General features: G+C 39.1%; 1 protein-coding gene across 2 annotated transcripts in view; it reads right to left on the reverse strand.

The window, feature by feature from the left end:
* Positions 1-147: 147 nt before the first annotated feature.
* Positions 148-23,456, reverse strand: part of jak3 (Janus kinase 3 (a protein tyrosine kinase, leukocyte)) — a 37,526-nt gene continuing 14,217 nt past the window's right edge. For both annotated transcript variants that reach the window (XM_048253226.1, XM_048253225.1), the window contains exons 20-24: positions 2,047-2,171; positions 1,769-1,941; positions 1,360-1,477; positions 1,118-1,231; positions 148-697 (exon numbers count right to left, since the gene is read on the reverse strand). In XM_048253226.1, the coding sequence (XP_048109183.1) occupies positions 578-697; positions 1,118-1,231; positions 1,360-1,477; positions 1,769-1,941; positions 2,047-2,171 (650 nt within the window). In that variant the 3' untranslated portion in view covers positions 148-577. The remainder of the gene's footprint in view (positions 698-1,117; positions 1,232-1,359; positions 1,478-1,768; positions 1,942-2,046; positions 2,172-23,456) is intronic.

Genomic DNA, 23,456 nt, shown 5'->3' on the forward strand with positions numbered 1-23,456 from the left:
CTAGTGTTGCTGAAGATACTGAGAAGCATTGGGAGTAACTTCAGAATTAATTCACTGAGGTTTTCTGATAATAAATCATTTAGGAGTAACACACACACACACACACACACACACACACACACACACACACACACACACACAACACAGTTCACATTCCACACTTTATTGCAAATGCTTTTCTCTTTTACAATTCCACCCATGTAAAAATCAGTGATATATTCAGAAGACCAGCTGATGTGTATGCATGACGTGGCAGTCCGCCATGTGTAAATGCACTAGCACTGTTCAGTCAGTTTCGGACAATGCAGATACAGAGGCAAGTTCTGTAAAGGTCTGAACACTTTTTCATGTCAAATCTCTGCATTTGGAAGGCAGGTATTAAAAGATTTGTTAAAAGTCAGTCAGTTGGACAGAATAATACAAAAATGTATATTCTATGTGATTCTTGTGCGTAAAGATTTTTTTCTGTCACAGAATTTTAAACTTGAAAACGACATCCATTTGACTGCATTAGCATGAATGTACAGGTGATGGAATTTACCACCAACACTAAAAGCAATGGCACTCCAAAGGACTATTAACCTTTGAGGCCTTCTCTGTCCTCCTGCAGGGTGACCTCGACCAGCTCCGCTAGGCTGGAGAATGCTGGCCTCTCCTCTGACTCCCAAGCCCAGCATTTCATCATTATGCTGTAAACCTGGGGGAACAGCTTATTAAAATGCAATGGATTCAGCATGGCTTGACTTCAGCCATTAAACCATCCAATATTCTTACTTTCCCAATGCAATAGAAACTCATTAAACTAAAATGGGAAACTTTGGCCGATGGTTAAACATTAGAGCACTAAATCTTGTTGTTAATAATTGACCGAATTTGGAAAGTGGATTACATGCAGTGTTCCTGTGATAAAATGATGGATTACTGATAATAATTAACCTAGATGAAAAGTGAGTGTCCCCTTCAATCTTCTAGTATCACCTTCCTACATTTGGCAGACATGAATACCATTCAAGAACACATTCAACTGGTGCAATACATTTACTCTAAACTATGATACAGATGTCATGTAGTTGGTTGTGTCATGCAGACACACATGTGTGTGAGAGTATTTACTCACTTTTGGTGGGCAAAATGGTGGAGCTGGCAGCCTCCAGCTGTCTTTGAGTATGTTGAAAAGATGCATCGAGGTGCAATGCCCTTGTATGTCACTGCCAATTCCCTGCATACAAAGCTTTACAACACATGAGAAATTACTAGTAAGTCTCTGCGCCAATCTATGCCGCATCATTCTTTGTGGACTTGGCCATTGAGGAAACAATTGTATTAAAGATAAAAATGAGTTTGGAGACCTTGCAGTACCTTTTTGGGATTCAAACTGAGCTCGCAGTAGGAGAACAGCTCATGTAGAACGATCCCAAAGCTCCACACGTCTGATTTGTGTGAAAACTTGGACTCGCTAATGGATTCAGGTGCATACCTGCATTTTTGCAGAGGATAGGTGACATGCCCCATGAAACTATCTCCAGTGTCATGTCATTTCAGTACTACTATCTATTACCTGCAAAGTACTGTACTTCAAACCCTCAGGTCTTAGTCAGCTCTTTCACTGACATTTTGCTACCCTTTAGTTTTTCATGATAATGAAGTTTTTAAAATATTTCACTGGAAGCACTGTATTTGAAACTATAGTCTACCAGCTAGAACTAGTGAAACAGATACATGATATGGCATTTAATGGTATGGCATTTAATTATTGAAAGATATTTACCAGAAAATAGGACTCTCGCCAGGTTGGGACACTTTGTAGTACTCCTTGTCATAAGGTATGATCTTGGTCAGGCCAAAATCAGCGATTTTTACAAGCATGTCGCTGGCCACCAGGACATTCCTAGCAGCCAAATCCCGGTGTATCAGACGCATACTCTGAAGGTACTCCATTCCCTGTGAAACCAGAGATAGTGTAATTCTAATTGTTTTCAAAGGCATCAGTTTTTAAACAACTAAAGCTTACAAGATTGTGAGGATGTGTATGGATGTATGAGGTACTTTGCAGATCTGTGATGCAAATAGTAGGAGTCTCCTGTGGTTGACATGCGAGGGTCTCTTCTCAAGATAACCTATCAGACTTCCATGGGGCAGATACTCCATCACCAGACTCACGCTGCAACGCCCTGAGAGGATCAAGCAGATGTAGGGATATATGTTAGTGCATGCATTTCCATTATTTGCAAATGTTAATTTTCGAAGAATGGTTGTATTGTCTTCTTAGGTGAAAAATTATGAATTAATGTGTAGATCCAAAGTTGAAACGGTAGGCCTAGCTGTGACGTGCAGTCACCTGACATCACCATCAAATGAGGATAGAGGATATTTCAGAACTATTGACGTGGACAGCTCCCCTTAAGAATGTCTTAAGAGCAGTGCACGCACGTTCACGATGTCCAGCATGTTCGAGAAACGGTTGGAATAACCAAACGAACGATTGTAAGATGAATCGTAGAAAACCCTCGTGTCTCCATCGTTATCGGGAAACGGGGCCCAGGGCCCAGTTCCCCGAAAGCATCTTAAGCCTAAGAGCGTCGTAAAGTCCCTCTTACGAACGTCTTAAGATTTGCCGACTGTTTCCTGAAACCATCGTAGCTTAAGAGCGTCGTGAAAACACTTGTAGATCTACGAGTGCTCCAGAGTACTCGTTACCGGCTAAGAGCATCTTAACAGTACTTCTCACTGAGGTCACCAACAGGACATACAGAGGAATTACAACTTAGAATACATAATCCAACTTACGTTCCCATTCTTTATTGTGTTTACCTGTGATGAATCAGATTTTAGCGTGCAAAATAGCCTACATTTAATGGTCATAATCATGTGATGAAAAGCGGACAAAAATGCAATCAAGTTATGAAACGAGACGTTGCCAGCATAGTTTGACATTATCTTTGCTAAGTGAAGGCTATATTTTATTAGGCCTATGAGGTAAAAAGCAGAGAAAGCAACATGTGGTTTAGTCTGTAGCCTACTGCATCAAAATCTAAGCCTACACATTTCCTCTCTTTCTTACTCGACTTCTTTATCTTCAAACGTGTTCTTAAGTGACACCGCGAAAAATTATTGCATGGTGCAACAATCTAATCTTAAAATAATTACAATTATTTATGTCTCTGGTGTGGTACATAACCTACTTGGGATGCTTACATGCAGATGTCAAAGTATTTCTATTTTCGTATTGATGTGAATTAATGTGTAGATCCGAAGTTTAAATGGTAGGCCTATAGCTGTAACGTGCAGTCACCTGACATCACCGTCAAATCAGAGGATATTTCAGAACTATTAACGTGGACAGCTCCCCTTCAGAGCATCTTAAGAGCAGTGCACGCGCGTTCACGCTACTAGAATGTTCGGGGAAACAGTCGAAAAAACCAAATGACCGATCGTAAGATGAATCGTAGAAAACCCTCGTAAGAGCGTGTCTCTGTCGTTATCGGGAAACTGGGCCCAGGGCTGGTTTTAGCCTAGGCTACATTTGGGTGGGCTGGTAGTTTTGGGTGGGCATTCTGGGCAACATAGAAAAGCGGTCAAATTGGATCAAAAATTGACATAACAATTTATGGATCAAATTGGATCAAATAATTATTTCAAATACAAAAATAGTATTTTGTCATTTGTATTTTATTTTTGTTGAAGAAAATGGTTTTGTATTTTGTCTCAAAATACTTTAAAGCTGTATATTTTTGTAGTTTAAAAATACTGCCAAATATTTTTGGCAAAACCAATAGCAGAGGTGAACGAAGTAGCCCGCAACAGATACACCCTGTCAAATATTACTCCAAAACAAGTGAAAAATGAAGGTGAAACTGTCACGGTTGCAAGGGCTTGACCCAAACGCAGGGCAAAGTACGGCAAGGCAATCTTAAGAGTTACAAGAATCTTTATTCCCAACTAAACAAACCTTGTGTAACACAACACACATTGACTAATAACCGACAAAGACTGAGGGGAGACAGAGGGTTTAAATACACAGGGGTAACAGGGCACAGGTGGACAATGAACAAGGTAAAACAAGACGGGTGGAAACCATAATTAACAGACTAACGCGGATCAGGTGAGGGGCGGAGACACGGGCACAGGGAACAGAAACACATGGCAAAACAAATAAAGAAACACATGGAACAGGACACAGGAAGTAAACAAGAGGAGCAGACATGAAGGAAAACACTAAACAGGGAAAACAAAACACGACAGGACCCTTACAGAAACAAAATGTTAATTGAGTTGAAGTAGAGAACTATTTGCTTTTTAAACATAAGTATTCAAAAATCAAAAGTACAACCATTTTTCCTTTTTAATGTAATATTTTTCATACACAATAATAATATGTAAATCCTTTGGTTAGTCACTAGCACTGTGTATTTATTCACATGCGTGCATTCACACTGATAATTATGACAACAAAGTGCGCTGCAAGTACACGGATGGTGCACTCATAATGGTAAAAAAGTTTGCCCTCAATGATCACATGACCATGATGAAAGAACACTAACCGATTTTGTTTAATTACAGTTATTATATTGGTATAACATATGACTGGACATTTTTATATATTGTAAAAGGGGGGCATTTACGTTCAGTTGTGAAGACCAATACCCTATTTTGAATGACAAAACAGCTTTGGGGTGTGTAACAGCTTAGAATGGCTTACAATGCAGTGTAGCCATCAACATATTTGGGGACATTGAGCACTATGGCTCCAGGTATTCCAAATTGCTTGGAGGAGAATGCAATGAATTCTTGAATTGTCAAGGACCTGTTGGGGCAGTTTCATGTCTCTGTTGCTCAGATAGTTTCGATCGTCAAAAGGTCAGCATTGCCAATAATCTTGTAGGGGCTGTTTTGGGCAGTTTCATATCTCTGTTGCTGAGATAGTTTCGATCGTCAAAAGGTCAGAATTGCTAAGAATCTTGTAGGGGCTGTTTTTAAAGAGTAGAGATTGTCTGTGTTGTGGGGGGTGAGACAAGGTACTCATGTTTTGCATGATATCTCAGCACCCAAAGTTGTTATAAATCCATAGTAGCACATATATTATCATCTAATGTTATGATGAACGTGTGTTCTATAGATATAACCTATTGAACTTCCATTTGCTATTTATGGCCTGTAGGCCTCATTGACCTGAGCTCATGCAAGTCAGAAAGGGGAAGATTCTATTGGGGAAAGGTTCCAGTGGGGGCTGGCATAGAAGCAAAGAGGGGGAGTGAGGGTGTTTTAATGTACAGAAGCACACATACAGTCCATCTAATCAATAAGTATGTGTCTGGATTCAATTTTATACACTGACCATTTTCTCACCCATTAATTTCTAATGGCCGGTGTGTTAAATTAAACACTCAAATTGTCATGAAAATTATCAAAAATTCTTTTGTGTGTTCAGGTGCCCTGTATTAAGTCATGGCGCCTCATGGTAGTCAGAATAAGGTAATAATATTTTTGAGATAAAATAATTGTCAATCGGTCACATTTGACTGCAAACACAACAGGAGAGGTTTTATAACTGCAGTCTTAAGTGCTGCTGTGAAAATGCCTGAGCTGAAAATGGATCACAATTTGCATAAGCTCAAATGCCAAACAGCTGAAAACACTTTTTTAAGAAGTTTGTAGACAGAGCGTCAAGACAGCAGGTACTGTAGATTAACTAAGTTGCAGCACAGTTTTTTTTAAGGGTTTGGCCATCATAGCAGTAAATTCAGATAAGGAGGCTACATTTTGTCTAGGCCTGTGGTGAACTCTAATATTTTTCATCAATTTTGTGATGAAAAAAAGAACCAAAGTCATTAAACATTTTTGTTGACTTGAAATCTTGAGGTAGCTCTGTTGGGGAATTTGTTAACGTATCAACAATGGCAAAAAGAGCATGGGAGTTATTAATGTGTTAATAATGTTACAATTAATGAAGAATGCCTGGCCCTATACCTCAGAGAGGCCTCAGAGTTATAAATGTGGAGTCTCTTTTTGAAGATGTCATATAGTTAATCTGAAGCTTAGTGTTTCTCCATTTACGTTCAGCTTTCCTACATTCTCTCTTCTGATTTGCTACTGTTGTGATATTCCTCCATGGTGTTTTAGGTTTACTGAAGTCTTTGTAACCTTGGCAGGTGCTATTATACTATATAGAGTCAAGGACCCTGAGAATATTAGAGCTAAATTGAGTAAGATGGTCTTCCTGCACACATGGTGTCATAGCTACATAGCTAAGGCTTCCATAAAAAGAGTGCTGCTATTCTCATTAATTTATTTGTGGTAGGCTAAGTTGACTATGATAGTTCATTGTAACACTGTCAACTTATGGATCTTTTACAGCTCAACCATGAAGTATTTATTAACAGTTCTACCATGACCGCTTTTGATGTGTTCATGATAAGTGATAATGGATGACACTGTGTTCTTTAATCAAAAGTTTGTTTTTCTGTCATGTTGTTAAACTTTAGTCGATACAAGTAGCCCAACATGTGAGTAAATAAACATAGCCTATTTGATGACCACGTGGTTCCAGTTTGTCGCTTTGTCAAAGTAAATCGCTGTCCTTTTTTATACCCTTTCTTTACACTTAAAAAGGGTAAATATTGTTCAGTTGGCAGATACCCCCTCCATTATAGCATAGATGCATAAGCATTTTTGAGCTTAATTAATGGCTTAAAAGAGTGATTTACTTTGACATAGTGAAGCTGCCCACAAAGGCTATGCTATATGCTATTTATCTGAAAATGCATATTTTGGTCTTACTCTTCCACTGCACTGATTAACGTTGTTTTAGTCCCCAATAAAAGTTTACACTTGTTATCATCCAAAAATAGACAAAAAAGGAAAAATAGAGTTGTCCTGTTGTTTAATCACATAAAGATAAAGATAAAGCTTATTTTTCTACTCAAATACACAAATGTGCATGTATTTTCTAAATTAGAAATCTAAACACTACATAAAGTCAGGTTAAAAAATATTGTTGCATTTGTTGACATATTATAAATACAATACAATACAATTTTAAGGAAGGATTTTTGCATATGTTTGTATCATTTAAAAAAATCTGAAACTACTGTAAGTATACAGGTTTTTTCCCATGTTGTTAGGGATAAAATGTAATATAAATGGCTGTTAAACCTTCAAAATATAACTAATGAAATTGGGAGTTTTGGTGTTTGAAAGTGCTCCTGAAAGGCAGTTAAGCACAAAAATGGATCACTTTGTGAGAAAAGCATCAAATGTGGGTGAAACTCACTAAAGGAGTCTGATCAGATTTAGAATCATAGGCGCCTCGGATTTGGCCCCTGGAGGCCATGGCGGCCATTTTAAAAAATGGCCGACAAATATGGGTTTTGTTAGGTGAAAAGATATTGAAATCAACTAACAACTAATACATATTTTACCATAAATGTAATTCTTCACACATACACATAAACAAGTCCCTTAAATATTTAAAGGTGCCATGTGTAAGAATTCAGGTAAAAATATCCCAAAAATGAGTTACACGCATCAAAAGAATGAGAAGAAATAAGGGTGATGACGTCATTAAAAAATGACAAGGTATAGTGCTGCATAGACATCAACCTGAATTAGCATGCTAAATTACTAGCCACAGCCCGACAGGTGTCATAATACCAGTTTCGGCCATGGGAGGCGGTATGCAGGCAACATAACTGCCAGCCAAACTGCAATACACGTGTTTCGGTTGTTACTCTAGGGTAGACCAACTCACTTTCTGGAGGTATACTGCCCCCATCTTTTATGGAATGTGGAGTATGAATTGATTTTTGGTGGACGTTACACATGGCACCTTTAAACAATTAAAAATAAAATATAATCCATCGCTTCTTTCAATTTGGGACCTTGCAGTCGGAATTGTCATTTGTCTCAAGTCCAAAGTAGCCTGGGCTATTTGAAGTGTCAGTTTATTGCACATCATTTTTACGTCATTTTGAATAGCCACTGCATAGCCTACCGTGTTTGTTGGTGTGTTGTGCAAAATCTGCGGAATCATTTTATGCAAGCAAACTGCATACAGGTAATCTTTATTGTTGATGTCAGACATGATAATCATTCAAACATCTTGCATCTTGACCCGTCCTGTGCCCTGATTCAGTGCTGCCAAAACTCCACTCACCCTCTCTGTCTCTGGCCTTGTATGAGAAGGGGAGTGGCTACAGTAGAATGGAGAAAGCCAACGTGTGCTTCTTTTACCAATATATTTAACGATATCTTTTGCATTACTTATCCAAACAACGTCAAACTTGGCACTGCACTTATTCGTACCTGTAGCAAGACACCTATCAAGTTTGAAATCAATCGGACTAACGCTTCGACAGATATGCAAGCCTACAGTGCTGTGTGCGAGGGGGAGTACAGTAGAGCGGAGAAAGCCAATGTGTGCTTCTTTTACCGATATATTTAACGATATCCTTTGTATTCTTATCCAAACAACGTCAAACTTGGCACTGCACTTACTTGTTCCCGTAGCAAGACACCTACCAAGTTTGAAATAGAATGGAAAAATGGTTCAACAGATATGCGGTTAACACACAAACATTGATACACACACAGACAGACAGATGTTCCTGTAATTTATAGATAGATAGAGTTATAGCTATACAGCATTGGAATAATGTTTAAACAACAGTACAGAGGAGACTATAGTTAGGAGTTACCACTGCATCTGTCAATACTAGATTCTAGAGCAGGGCTATTCAATTACAAATTCATTTGGGCCACATTTTAAAACCACAGACTTGAGCCGGGCCACACATTTTCAGCGACTAGAAAGCAGGAGGTAATTATTCAAATTACCTTTGCCAGGCGACGCGCAGAGTCTTGGGGCTTTCCCAAACTAGCTACTTGGCCCTTATTCATTTCCCCTCGCTTTGCCCATAGCCAGACTGCATGAATCCAGTGGAAGTGAGTAGGGCTAGATCGAAGTAACTAGCTTCGGAAAGGGCCCTCGCCTGTCCGTACAGTGCGTAGCGAAGCCTATATCTGATCATGAACGGTGTTTTCCTTACTGTCTGGACCATCAGCCGGGCCACTCGGAGGCTGCGTCTGGGCTGCATGCGGCCCGCTAATTGAACAGGCCTGTTCTAGAGGATAGGAGTGCCTAAATATTATGTGTGTTAAGTGCATATTAAGTGTGTGAGGTTGTCATAAGCGCTAGAGAGGAGGTATTCTTGAAAGAGTTGTTTATTCTTGGAAAAGGTACCCTGTGGCAAGGCATTGATATGCAAACTTGTGTCCTAGCCATGACACATTGAACAAACGCCCGGTGAGGTAGGATTTAAACCAGGAGAGAGCGTTGTCTGAAATGTCCATGTTTGAAAGTATGGATATCTGGTGGTTGACTGTGTCAGAAGCAGCTGATAAGAATTGAGGACTGAGTTGCTGCTCTGGCAGATTTTAAGACTTCAGTCACAGACAACAGAGATGTTTCAGTGGAGTGGCCACTTTTGAACCCAGACTGGTTAGGATCAAGGAAGTGATTTTGTGAGAGAAATTCTGTGATTTGTTTGGAAGCTGCCCTTTCTATAACCTTAGAGAGAAAAGGTGGGAGTGAGACCGGCGATAGTTCTCCACCTGGGTGGGAGCAACAGAAGGCTTTTTAAGCAGCTCTAAGTTAGCTTGAAAGCAGTTGGAAATGTACCAGAAGCCAGTGAAGTGTTATTGTTATATTATAGAATTGTTATTTAGATGAGGTCAACTTCTCCCTACTGTGGAATGGATTCAACAAGAAAGGGAATTCCTTCTCCTACTCTAACTTAGCCACAAAAGGCTAATACATTGTGCACATAAATCATGACAGGGGAAAGAAAAAACATTTCAATATAATAAACAAATGGTTTGGTTTGTTCTGACAAGCAGCATGTCAGGTCGAGTGCGGTGGCTGAATTAAGGGGTGGGGCTATGTCGTCATAAAATTGCCGGCTTTGCTGTCTACACAAAAGTTAACCGGCGGTTTCAAAAAATCTCACTTTGGAACACGGTTACAAAAACTATCGGTTACAGCCTCCTAAAATGCCGGGGTCGTGTTGTAGAATAAATTCACCAGTTTAAAAAAAAAAACAGCGTTGTGTAGACGGGCCCTTAGTTGATTGCGATTAGCTTAAACCATTGTTGCCTAATTACCAATTATTCATCACTTGTGTGTAGTATCTACTATTTTTTGTGCCCACACTCCACTCACATTATTTTTTCAAACAGTAATAGTATGAATAGTATTGTGGCATGATATGAAATTATTCAATTCAATAAATATACCATATATTTTTATATAGTGACATTCAAATGAGTCGACGGTCATATTCAAAAAAATTAAGAGACCGCTGCAAATTTGAATATGACTGTCAACTCATTCGAATGTCACTCAGCAACCATAGGATGACATCAGAAAAATGTGCAGTTGTCTTTTATTTTTTTCCAGAGCTGTATGTATTGTAATTGACCAGTGTCACTTAAACCAACTGGAGACATATTTTTATTCCAGAAATAATTCCGTGGAAATGCATGGATTCCAGTTGCTGCTACTGGAAGAAACTGGAATCCATGCATTTCCACTGAATTATTTTTGGAATCTGATCCCTTATCATACCTGTTCATCAGAGGGCATGAAAATGCACTCTACTGTTATCCGATTTATTCTTATTATATGTTATTATTATTCTGCTGACGCTTTTTGTGCGTTTAATGCGGCTTCCACTGTTTAACATCTTCAGTTTGAATTTCAAACTTCATTCAAACTGCGTTGCGTAGGTCTTACTTAGGTGACTTCAGCTATGTATTTTTCAACTTTGTAACTTTTATACTTTTTAAACTATTAATTCAAAACTACTAAAATTTCCCCATAGACTTAACATTGGCGATTATGACATCACAGTAGGGCACTTAGAATCCTATGCAAAGTGTTCCGGGCACCTCCAGCAACTGTCTGTCTCAGGCTTTAAAGGTGCGATTTGTAGGATTGTTACCTAACGTTCTGTTGGCCAAAATCAAAACACTGGTGAACGTTCTCAAGACTACCAGACGCGAGCCTCTTCTGGGTTGCCAGATGTAATGAAGACTTAGCTAACGTTAGTTGACCTGCAGCTGCTTTAACGTTTCTCCAACCATGACCCAGCTACACATTACGGAAACAGTGAAAACAAAAAATACCTCTCTAACCAACGTAACATATGTAGCTGAAGTTAGCGATGCAGATTAAGTTTAGCATAGGCTACCTGTTGTGGAGAAATATGGCCAGCTCTGCGTCAGACTTGATATTCTTCGTTTGACGAAGACGTCACCATCTCAGGAAGCTCCTCCGATGTCCACTTAATTTGTTTCTTGTTTTCATTTTGGAAATGTGCCTGCCTCTTGTAGGCGTTCATGACTACAACTGACAGCTGTTGACAGTTGGCCTTTGCTAATTTGGCAACCCAAATAGGAGGACGCGCTAGCCCATTATTAATACGCTATTCTAGAATTAATCGTTCAAAACATAAACGAAAATTCCAAGAGATTCCGCCCTGAGATTCCGTAACTGATTTTATTTCATGGGTTTTACGGGGTTTCACGGGTTAGAGTAATGTTGTCAAATAAGCCATTACTTCAATTCATCATGTTTCCTCACTCTCTGACAACATATGGTGATCATTTTTGGAATGGTTACAGTTTATTTTCCATTATTTCCTACATACTGGACCTTTAAGCATACAATCTGGCTCTTTTAAGACTACAGATCCTGTTCAACTGTTTCCTCTGCCCACAACTGTTTCAAAATAAAAGTCCAACTATTATCCAACTATTTAACTTTGTAACTATTCTAACTGTCAGTTATCATCAACTATGCCTCTAGCCTACTATATTAAACCGCCACCTACCTAGCAACCATTGAAATTAAGCATCTATGTCAGTTTCCATAGCAACCAAGATGATTATACTAGCAAACCACTGTAGTAACTCCTTTATTTCTGATAGTAGCCACCATGGACACCCTAGCAACAACCTAGCAATGACTTCAAGTACCCTAGCAACAGCCTAGCAACCACATTCACAGTTAAAATCTAGCAACCAGCATAGCAACCACCAACAACAGTCAGTTGTCATCAACTTTGACTCCCGTCAACTGTTTCCTCTGCCCATAACTGTTTTAAAATAAAACTATACTTACAACCGGACCCGCGTCACACAGAGCAGGTTGTTTGCGCCATGCCCCTTTTGAGGGGAAAACATTCCCTCAGAACAAGCCAGAGTGAACCGGTAGACATGTACCAACCACACAGCTAGAACCCCTCCCTGAGTTTCTTTTGCCTACCATGTCCTCAAAAAAATCCTGACAGAAGAAAATTATGGCTACAAGCCATAAGAAGAGAAGACCGTATGACACTTCTGGTCACTGAGTGGGGTTGTTGCACCACTTCGTACTTTCGGGGAGACTGAAGGGACATGTTTTTATATTAATTGAATTAAGCTTTTGTAGGTATCTTTCACGGTCAACGAATCGCAAAGTGGTTATGTATTGAGTGGTCATATTGATTTGTGGTATTTTTTTGTTATTATTTACTCCTGCGATTTCTGTATGCAATTCACGTTTATTGACCCTAATTTGCGTTGGAGTTAATGAGAGGGTTGTTTGTTTTCCCCGAAGCGGGAACGTTTGTCGAAGTCAAGTTCGGAGTTCCCGGATGTAACATATCCTGCCAACTGTTTCCTCTGCCCACTACTGTTTCAAAATAAAAGTCATCACTACAATAATTCTATATTAAAAAATGTAACCATTTTAACTATCAAACTATTTAACTGTTCAGCCTTTCAAACTGTCAGTTGTCATCAACTATGACTCCCGCCAACTGTTACCTCTGCCCACAACTGTTTCAAAATAAAAGTACTCACTACAATAATTCCCTATTAAATAACCTAACCATTTTCACTATCCAACTATTTAACTGTTCGGTCATTCCAACTGTCAGTTGTCTTCAACTATGACTCCCCGCCAGCTTTTTTCTCTATCTGACCTCCATTATTTTACTTAGATTATATTTAAACAATATTCAACAATATTTCATTCAGAAGCCATTTTTGCATTTTCATGCACTCGTAATTCCCTGGAATTACATTCTCTAGTTCTTACTCGTCGCTCGACTTATCGTGACTAAATTCAAGATGGCTGCAAACGCTAAACTTCGTGAAGATACTGTCTGTATAAATCGTCTTGTAAGTAAACTACCAGTGCTTTTTCAAAGTTCTCAATGTCTCGTTTTAAATGTCAGGGCCCTCGGAAGTCTACCAATGAAGTGTGGAGATACATTGAGCCTCGTAATTGGTGTAAAACAGTGATTTATTTGCATGGCTAGCCCGATGCCGAAGAACCACCATTGAAAAAGCTGTTGGTAGCATCGGCTAACTAGCGCCAGATTTTGGAGTGCAGGGGACAAGACGAGATGGGCTATGAGACATACGTTTACACTCGGTATCATGTTTCAACACACTTTAGGTCAATATCACACCGGAATTCTCCTTTAAGAACCGCAAGAATAAGGATATAACAGTCTGCAAAAATTAACAAATAAAAATGATGAGCTTCAGTGAACCCAGATGATCCTGTTAGTAAATCTGAATGAGCTCTGAAGGTTCGCCTGGAAAGGATCCAATTGACTAGTTGCACGAAAAGCTCTCGGTGGGCTTGTTAGTGTCTACATGGACCAGGTAGGGTGTTGCACCTAGTGAATCAGCACGTTACGATAAAGAAGGACGCTAATTACATTCAGAATAGCGGCAGGTTCAAACACACCTGGCTCCACAGGAAAGAAACAAGCTCACCGAGAGCCTTCCGTGCAAGTAGCCCATTGACGCCTGTTTCCAAATCATGGAAAAAACCCAGGATGCAGTCAACAGGGAAACTCACAGCGACACCCAACAGAGTAGTTAATGGTTGACAGATAAACATTTCATTAGGTACTTTCTTTTCAAGCAACTTTTACCACTTTTTTTACTACTCCATAGCCCCATATATTTAGTAAAATGTACAATGAAAAACCTTGACCTGAGTTAACACCCCTGGCAGCAGTTGTGTAGTGGGGTAAAGAGTGAAGTAGAGTTAGATTGAGGGTAGCTATTGATAAATGTTTCACATGGTGTGTAAAATTCAAAATAGAATAGATGTAATGAAAGGGTGCTCCACAAAGGCTGATGCCTAAAATATTATATTCAAATAGAATATCATACGCCAAATAAGTTCAAGGACCTAGCCAGTGGTTAAAGTGGGATTTGGCAGGTGGGAGAACTTTAAAATCCAGTGTCGGTGCAACGGGGAAAAATGACTCACCGTTGAACAACATATTGAGTATCGTGGTGTAGCAATACTTTTTGGACAATAATTGCTAGCTTCTTGGTCACCTCTGTACACACCAAAAATTAACTTAAACTTTTTTGAACAATTTCGTGCTATATTGTTGGTATGAAAGAATATATTTACGGAGTGTCTATTCGTATCAGGGGTACGAATAGCCTTGGCCACACAACTGGGCTATTCACACCCTGTTACATAACAACAAAAACATGTTGCTCGCGCGCCCAAAAAACATGGCCGACATTCGTTTTTTCGTCATTAGAAAGTGAAGAATTCTGAATGGTTTCAGCACTAATATCTGTTCAAATTAAATATGAGATGGAAAAGTTGTGTTTTATTTTCATAATCTTTGTTCAGTGAACACATACAACTGTCAGTTTGTTAGCTAACAGAAATTTCGTGAATATGACGTTCAGGCCTATAAACTATAAGTTTACCTGCAATCCACACCTCTTTGTGGAAGCAGATGGTGCAGAGGTCATAGGTTAGGGCTGGCATGCGGGAGACCTGGGTTCAAATCCCATGTGATGTGTTTTGGCAGAGTGAGTGTGCATGTGTACCAACGTCTCTAGAGAAAAGGCACGCAATTTGAACAAGAAATCGGTTCTCAAACGGAAGTTTTGATTGCAACAATTAGCTAGTTCTTGCACCAGGGTGTAAATAGCATGCAGTACTGTACATTGATGCAAACAGCATACCTTATTCAGAGTGTCTATTACACAGCTGAGCTATTCACACTCTGTTATGTAACAACAACAAAAAAGCATGTTGCTTATATATATATTATTATATAATAATATATATATATTATATATTATATATATATATTATTACATTGTGTGATTAATATGCCAGATTAAATGCACAGGGGTGCAAATAGCATACACTGATATTTGTTCCAGACGGGGTACTAATATAGGACACATTGCTGTGTGCACCGGGGTATGAATAGCATACATTGATATTTGTACCAGACGGGGTACTAATAGGACACATTGCTGTGTGCACCGGGTATTTAATAGAATTCACTTCTTATTGCACCAGGGTACGAATAGCATACACTGCTAATTGTACCAGGGGTGCAAATAGCCTTACCCATATATTTATTATTAATTTATCTGATCCCCCGTTCGTTTCTTCAATACATGGGTGTGAACAACTGAAAGGGAGGCTGAGACCCTTGTACTGTTCACTGACGTGAAATATTATTAATTATAGCTCTGGTGCACAGAGAAGCTGTGTCCTTGCCTTTCACACACTGACAATGATTTTTTTTGGTCAAAGCAGAATGTACTACATGTACTGCATGGTGGTGAGTAATATGACCACCACATAAAGTGCAGAGAAAACGAGGCACACGTTATCCATTGAGAGTGTGAGAGTGACTGAATGCTAGTCTGGGTTTAGGCACACAAACTTTTTCTGTTGTTTGTGTGCATCTGTAGCCTGGGAGAACCCATACAGACTTTTAGCCAATTTTAATTTGCTAGGTCCGTCTAGCAGAGGCCATTCTCCCATTTCCGATGTTCCTAAAACCCGGGCACCAATCACAACCGTTGAGGCCAGTTTTTGAAAAAAGCTTGTTTGTTGAGATATTTTTTCCATTGCTCTGCATGTCATCGCCTTCATTACTCTGATTGGTTTTAGGTCTATCCAATTGCATCCAGAGACATTTTGATTGCCATCCGTTGGTGACGGCCCTCGGAAGTTGGAGATAAATGAACCTTGTCCAGACCTAATCTCAATTTAGATAGGGATAAGATAAAGTCTGGTGCTATTTAGGCTACCACATCAAAGTCTATCCTAATAAAATATGTGTGTGCGTGAGAAGTTGAGTATAAGTTACTGAGAAACGTCCCACCAGTTCCTAACAAGTCTTTAGAGAATCAAGTTTCGTTTCTTCAATACATGGGTGTGAACAACTGAAAGGGAGGCTGAGACCCTTGTACTGTTCACTGACGTGAAATATTATTAATTATAGCTCTGGTGCACAGAGAAGCTGTGTCCTTGCCTTTCACACACTGACAATGATTTTTTTTGGTCAAAGCAGAATGTACTACATGTACTGCATGGTGGTGAGTAATATGACCACCACATAAAGTGCGAGACTGAATAAAAAACAAGTATAATAATGAGATTTTTATCCAATGGTAAATTCTTTGTTCTACAGGTGGGTGACTTCCCATAACACTCAATGTACGATACCAAACGACCTGCTGTAAGTTATAACAAAACAGGGAGTGCTATCATGATGCCATACAAAGGCACAGTTGTACCGTCCGGACCACCACAGTGATAAAGAAATCCACTGGAACAATTTCGTGCTATATTGTTGGTATGAAAGAATATATTTACGGAGTAGACACTCCGTAAATATATTCTTTCATACCAACAATATAGCACGACGAATAGACACTCCGTAAATATATTCTTTCATACCAACAATATAGCACGAAATTGTTCAAAAAAGTTTAAGTTAATTTTTGGTGTGTACAGAGGTGACCAAGAAGCTAGCAATTATTGTCCAAAAAGTATTGCTACACCACGATACTCAATATGTTGTTCAACGGTGAGTAATTTTTCCCCGTTGCACCGACACTGGATTTTCACAAAATTTGACATGTGTCCTAAAGCGACATACAAATAACAATAATACAAAGTTAAATTTAACAGTAAACTATTTAAAAAGTTGGTAAGACTACATTATGGAGAATAGCAATAATAAACAACAATGTAAATTAAATAAAAAGTCTAATGAAAATAAATAAATACTATAATATACAAACCATAACACATAAGAAACGCTTAATAAAATAAGTGCATGTTGAACAGATATGCCTTTAAGCCCAATTCACACTAAAGATTCGAGATGAAACCGTTGCGGAAAGAAGTTGCAGAATTGTGAATTAAATGTTAGGCTGTTGGGGATACTGTATATATCTTGATTATTGAATTAAAATAACAGGGAGCAGGGAGGGGAGGAAAGCGATATATTTTCATTATAAAATGATCCAGTTCTTACTGACTGCTCTGATATATTTATATAGGCTATTATTCTGTGTCTTTGTTGCATTTCATTATTGTGGTTGAGGGTCAGTTTATGGAACATAGTGTGTAGTTTAATCTCCTCTTCTGTCTGGTTGTCAGGGATGCAGTATGGAGAGCCGGACTGAGGCGCAGGGCAAGTCGAGAACGAGGCACACTTAAACTCGAAACCAGGAATCTTTAATGCAAATGCACACTACAACCACAAAACAACATCAATGACCAACAGGGGACTGAGGGAGACAGAGGGTTTAAATACACAGGGGTTAAACAAGGCTAACAAGCCACAAGTGGACAAGAAACAAGAGACAGGTGAACACAGGGCTGGACATCATAATTAAACTAGCAGACTAATAATGAGGAACAGGTGAGGGGCGGAGACACAGGGAACTAAGACATGGCAAGACAAACAAAGGAGCACATGGCTGACAGGAACTAAAACACAGGGACAGGAAGTAAACACAGGAGCATATGGCACAGGAGGTAAACAAAGGAGGGACAGCGAACACAGGATCGTTACACTGGTGTTCTTCTAATAGTACATACAGTACTTGGCTGCAATGTAGAACGGTGGAAACAGGGGCATCACTAGACCTTATTCACTAGGGCACGTGCCTTAGTAAAAGTCTCCAGTGCCCCAGTACAATTCTAGCGCTGCTCTCGCTGGAAACGGCATTCATGAGCGCATCTCCGTGCCTGCTTTAGTCATGACTTGAGCCTGTCACTTACCAGCCAATAAAAATAAACAAGGAAAAAAAGAAATTGGGCATAATAGCCAATCAGGAAATAGCACCTCTGTAGCTGGGTAAGATTGAACGCAACAACCAATGAAAATCGTTCACATGATTCTTCCGAGTGTTTCGTTGTACAGTGGAAACCGCTGGAGCTCATCACATCACTTTGATCGCAGAGTAAGTCGTCCCCTGTTTTAATGTTATAACAAATTTACAACTTGTTTGACAGAAAAAATGACAAGTTGATCGCTGTTAGAGAATGTTGCCCACATTAGCATCTGTTTTTCAATGCTTAGCGTCATTGTAGCCTAAATTTAGCAACCATTTACCAGCTTGTGCTTTCTCTCTCGCACACACACACTCACACCATGCGTAGGCTGCATGCACACATGCGGAGAATTAATAATGATTTACGTATACTGTAGAGAGTCCTGTAAAAGTAGCCTATACTGTTTGTGAAGCTGTCCTACTGTAAAACTAAACATAGCCTTCTGTAAACATAGCCTCGTCTCTCCCTCCTCAGGAAACTGCAAAGCTTTAACACCAGCAAGCACACCCTGACCATGGTGTACAGGTCACTCACTGAGAGTGTTCTCACGTTCAACATCACCTCCTGGTATGGGAACTTCTCAGTGAAACATAGGAACAAGCTGGCTCAGGTGGTAAACCAAGCCAGCAAAATTACAGGAGAAAAGCAGTTACAACTCCACACTCTATACAGCCGTTCCATAACACAAAAGGCCATCCAGGTCTTCAATGACCCCACCCACCCCCTTCATCCATCCTTTCAGCTACTGCCATCTGGCAGAAGACTGATGGTTCCAATGGCCAGGAAAAATGGGTACAAAAAGTAATTTGTTCCCTCTGCTGTGTCTATCCTGAACCAAGGCATACTAAAATAACTCCCCCCTCCACTTACTCATGCACCACCCAGTCAGGGTGATGATGAGAAGGATCAGTAACGAGAACTGCACTAGTATTTATTCATTTATGTTTTTTTGTTTTTAACCATTTATGTAACTACAATTTAACTTACATTGTCTGTTGCTGTGTGTTTTTATGTCGCCAGAGTGCCAAAGATAAATTTCCAGTGTATGTACATTCAGTGGACAATAAAGTTTTTATCTATCTATCTATCTATCTAAACTATTCAGAGATGGACATCAGAAAATTCTTCCTGAACAGAGGGAGAGGAACAGTGAGGAGAGATGAGGAGGACGAGGGAGGTATGATAATTGCCCACATTAACGGTAACATTATGTTGGTAGCCAGTGCTATGATTTGATCTATGCTTTAATGGCAAACTTAAGTAAGTTTGCTGCATTTGCAAATGTAGCCTATAATAATCTATACAGAATCAGAGTAGCCTATAGGCTACATTTGGAAATTATCCCCAAAAGTCAGTATGAAGGCTTTAGTAGGCTATTTAAGCTACAAAGAACTGCAGTATTGCCAGAATGGCTATAGGACCCTTGCCTGGGAGGGAAGTATATCTCAATTTTGACTAAAAATAAGCTTCCCTTGTATTAGTAGGAAAGCCTATTAAATTCATGCAGTGAGTATAGGCCTACTTATGCCCATGTGTTTGAATGTTGCTGGATAGTGGCTGCTACAATTGAGGGAGAGAGTGCTGGTCCTACAAGATGACAGTGACAATAATGATTTTGAAACTTTTAGCCTACCCCTAGGCTAGCCATTTATTTCATATTGCGGGCACATTTTTTTTTTTTATGTATTGGGAGTTGGGGGCCTGTGCCCCAGCAAAGCTCTAGATCTAGAATCGCCCCTGGGTGGAAATATGATTATCCATTACAAGTATATTTCAGGTTATCTGAACTGATATGACATCTAACGCTAAACAATGTTTGGTCTACATGACCTAATCAAATGCCTAGAAGCAAACCAAGAAATTGATATTTGATATGTGCATGGGTGACAGCAGACTGGCTATTACTGGCAGGCAGGAATGTGAAGTGTTTTCTAGATTTGGCTAAGCTGTGTAGAAGTGTTTTCTAGATTTGGCTAAGATGTGTAGAAATCCATGGCAGGCCATTTAGATACATTGTACACGATCCCAAGTGAAAATAAAAGTGTATTTTATTATTAACAAGTGAATTTCTAGGACATTAATGTTTTATGTACCAAAGCATAAGTGCCAAAAAATAGTAGTGCTTTAGTGTAGGCTACATAATATATGTAGCTCTAATTAATAGGCCTAATACTTCAACAATTGATAAGTATAGTATCTCCAAAACAAAAATGTTTTGTTAGTGCATTATTTAATATAATTTTGAATGCATTGAAAATTATTTAAATTATATATTTATTTTTTTTTCGGTGTACCTAATTTCACTATGCTAGTTAACATTCCTATGAAGCTTGATTGTGTATTCAGTTGGGGGTTTTTTTGGTACTCAACATTGATGTAAAACATTCATTTGTTTTACATTTCTGAAGTAGTCTAGAGTGTCCCAAAATAACCTATTAAAGAACATTTAGGATATTTACTTTCCATTAATCTGTTAATTCATTTGATTTAAAAGCGACTGAAAGGTTCAATTAAGTTGTCCCAAAATACGGTATTTAGCATGACATACAATTAAAATATTATATTATATTATATTAAAATATATTAATAGTACACTTTTTAATGTAGCACATTTCTTTCCACAAGGGATATAGTATGTAGTCCATGTACCTGACTAAATAGGCCTAACTGATGACTTTTAAAATTAAACTATGATAGCCTATCAGGGACGTTGGAAGTATTTTTTAAGACGGGGTGCGGATCAGTGTGGGTCCAGGGTTCTCCCCCTGAAATTTTTTGAAATTCTGGCTGTTACAGTTTTTTCCAATTGCTAACACACTAAAATGACACGCATAGCACAATTATTTAAACTGACACACAGAGAGCAAAACCTCATCTCAAGTCTCCAAAAGTCTAAACACAATTTCTGCTTTAGTCTACACACATTTTGCAATTCAAAATAGCACTTTTATTGCACAAAATGCCCTGAAAAGGGTTCTCTGCATATGACACAACAATCTGACATAAAGTCACATGTTTGCCATTTCAAAACACTGCCATTCAAAATGACACTACATGAGCTAATTGGCCTATATGTGTGCCACCAGGCCAAACACCTCAATGATTAATTGTTACCACGTCAGTCACTATGAAAAGACCACAGGTTAGCACCTTTAGCAACAACAATGGAAGACGTTACAGAGAGAGGAAGAGGGAGGGTGAGAACGAGAGGGGGAGAAAGTGAGAGCTGGTAGAGGTGTTCATGGCCAAAGAAGACAACAACATTTTTCTGCAATTTTCTTTTTCAGTTTACTGTTTTTTGTGAGCATATTTTTGTTCACTCCAATGTAAATATATCTGCTGTGCATATGTTGCACTGACTTGTTTGGTGAAAAATAAAAAAAAGAAATGTTTCAACAGCATGTGTGTGTGTATATGCAAATATTTCTGTGCATGTGAACAATCTGAATCATTTTCTACAATTTTAACTATTTTAGTATTATGGCAAAACATACTAAAGATGAGAGTGCTTTCTATTATGCTCAGCAGTGTGTAGTTGACAAAAATCTGGAAATATAAATGAAGTGTGTGCCATGTGGTGCAAAAGTTTGATTCTGACCATGCTATATGTAGTTTTGGTTGCAGTGGTTCATTTTGCAGGACATATGAGGTATTTTACTAGCCTAGAAATCTAGACGCACCCTAGCGGCGGCAAATTAATTTGCTCAGCCTGTACGTCTAGTATCAAACCATAGGGATTTCTATTGGCTGACGCCGTGGACGTCATCCAATCACAGCGCTCTATTTTGTTAGAGAGTCTTAAGACGGGCTTAACAGGATAACGACAGTCCTGCGACGGTGAACAACAAGGAAGATGGCTATAGCGAACGAAGAGCGGTTGTTTGAATCGGCGTTGGCGTCAACTTTGGAGGAGTTGGACACAATGCACTTAAGTCATTCCTTTCGAAGAAGGATGTATTTGCCGTTTTGCCGACCAGATACGGATATGGTCGTAGCACTGGCCTATTACATGCCTAGGCAGTTTGAAAGACAATTCTCTGCCCGCCCCTTGGATTAAGCGAGGTGAATGGTTCGATTCCAGACTATACATTTCAATGATATAGGATGGCCCGCCAGGCTAGTATTTTACAGTTTGGGTGTGTGGCTTTGTGAATTGTGTGTGAATTTTGATAAAACACGAAATGCCATGAATAAAGTTGACATATCATGTCGACTTTAATCTCGACATATCATCTTGACATAGCCATCAAAACTAGTTTGGAGAAAGGGCGGCCGCTCCAAAGTAGATATGTCAACTATTCTCCAAATTTCGAGTGTAATGTCGACATGGCGAGTTCATGGGAAAAATATTTTTTTTTCTTCATGTGTGGCCCTAATACTCCGTCGTAAATCGCTATGCTGTTTTCATGGATAGTTACAGGAATCCACATCATTCGTTGTTAAGGTCGTAAATAGGTCGCTTCTAGCCTACCCACAAGTGGTTCAGTTTCACTTTCACAGACGCGCACATTGAATGGGCACTCATACCACTAGGCCACCGCTTAAATATGCCTCTATATTTAATGACACCAAATTAAGTATATCTTGATCGCGGAAACTTTTTCGTTCCGCGGTTCCATAATAGGCTATCATGAGATTGTGCCGCAAATTAACAGACTCCATGGACCAGCAATCTATTAGTGGAGGAGGATCATAGTTTGAGAAACGGTGCAGATGATAGACAGAGAAAGCCTATGCTCTGGGAACTGAAAGCAGTTGCGTATCCAGTTATTTAGCCTATAGCGAGGGGGGAGTGGCCACCACCACCAAGTTTCATGTCCCCTAGTGTTTCAGTAACCTGGAAATCATTGACCAAAATTGATGACGGTAAAAGAAAAAAGAAATAAAAAAAGATTTTTTACATTTTAAATTACTTGTTGTCCTGATTCTTCCTGTGCATCTTAGTGGGCACTGAGGATGCAATCATTTTGTATCAAAATGTACTATTTAAGTATATGTTTTATGTAGTTTGTGGAGGACTGGTTCAGACACGTCACATTCATAATGCCCAGGCAATTTTTTCCTATATAATGCATTACAAAAATGAGGTATAGTTTCAAAAACACGCTTTTTGTGTTCATTCAAGTCTCCTTCATGCTGCCTATATCATGGTTTCGTCAGTTTCCTTTAAAAGTCACAGAGTTTGTAGAAAACCCGTAATCGCTCATAAAAGTGTGTCTATTTCATGTCACATCCATAACACTTACAAAATGCCTGTTAGGATGTAAATGGT

Source organism: Alosa alosa, chromosome 9 (genome assembly GCF_017589495.1).
Source record: "Alosa alosa isolate M-15738 ecotype Scorff River chromosome 9, AALO_Geno_1.1, whole genome shotgun sequence".
In the NCBI taxonomy this organism is placed as follows: Eukaryota; Metazoa; Chordata; class Actinopteri; order Clupeiformes; family Clupeidae; genus Alosa; species Alosa alosa.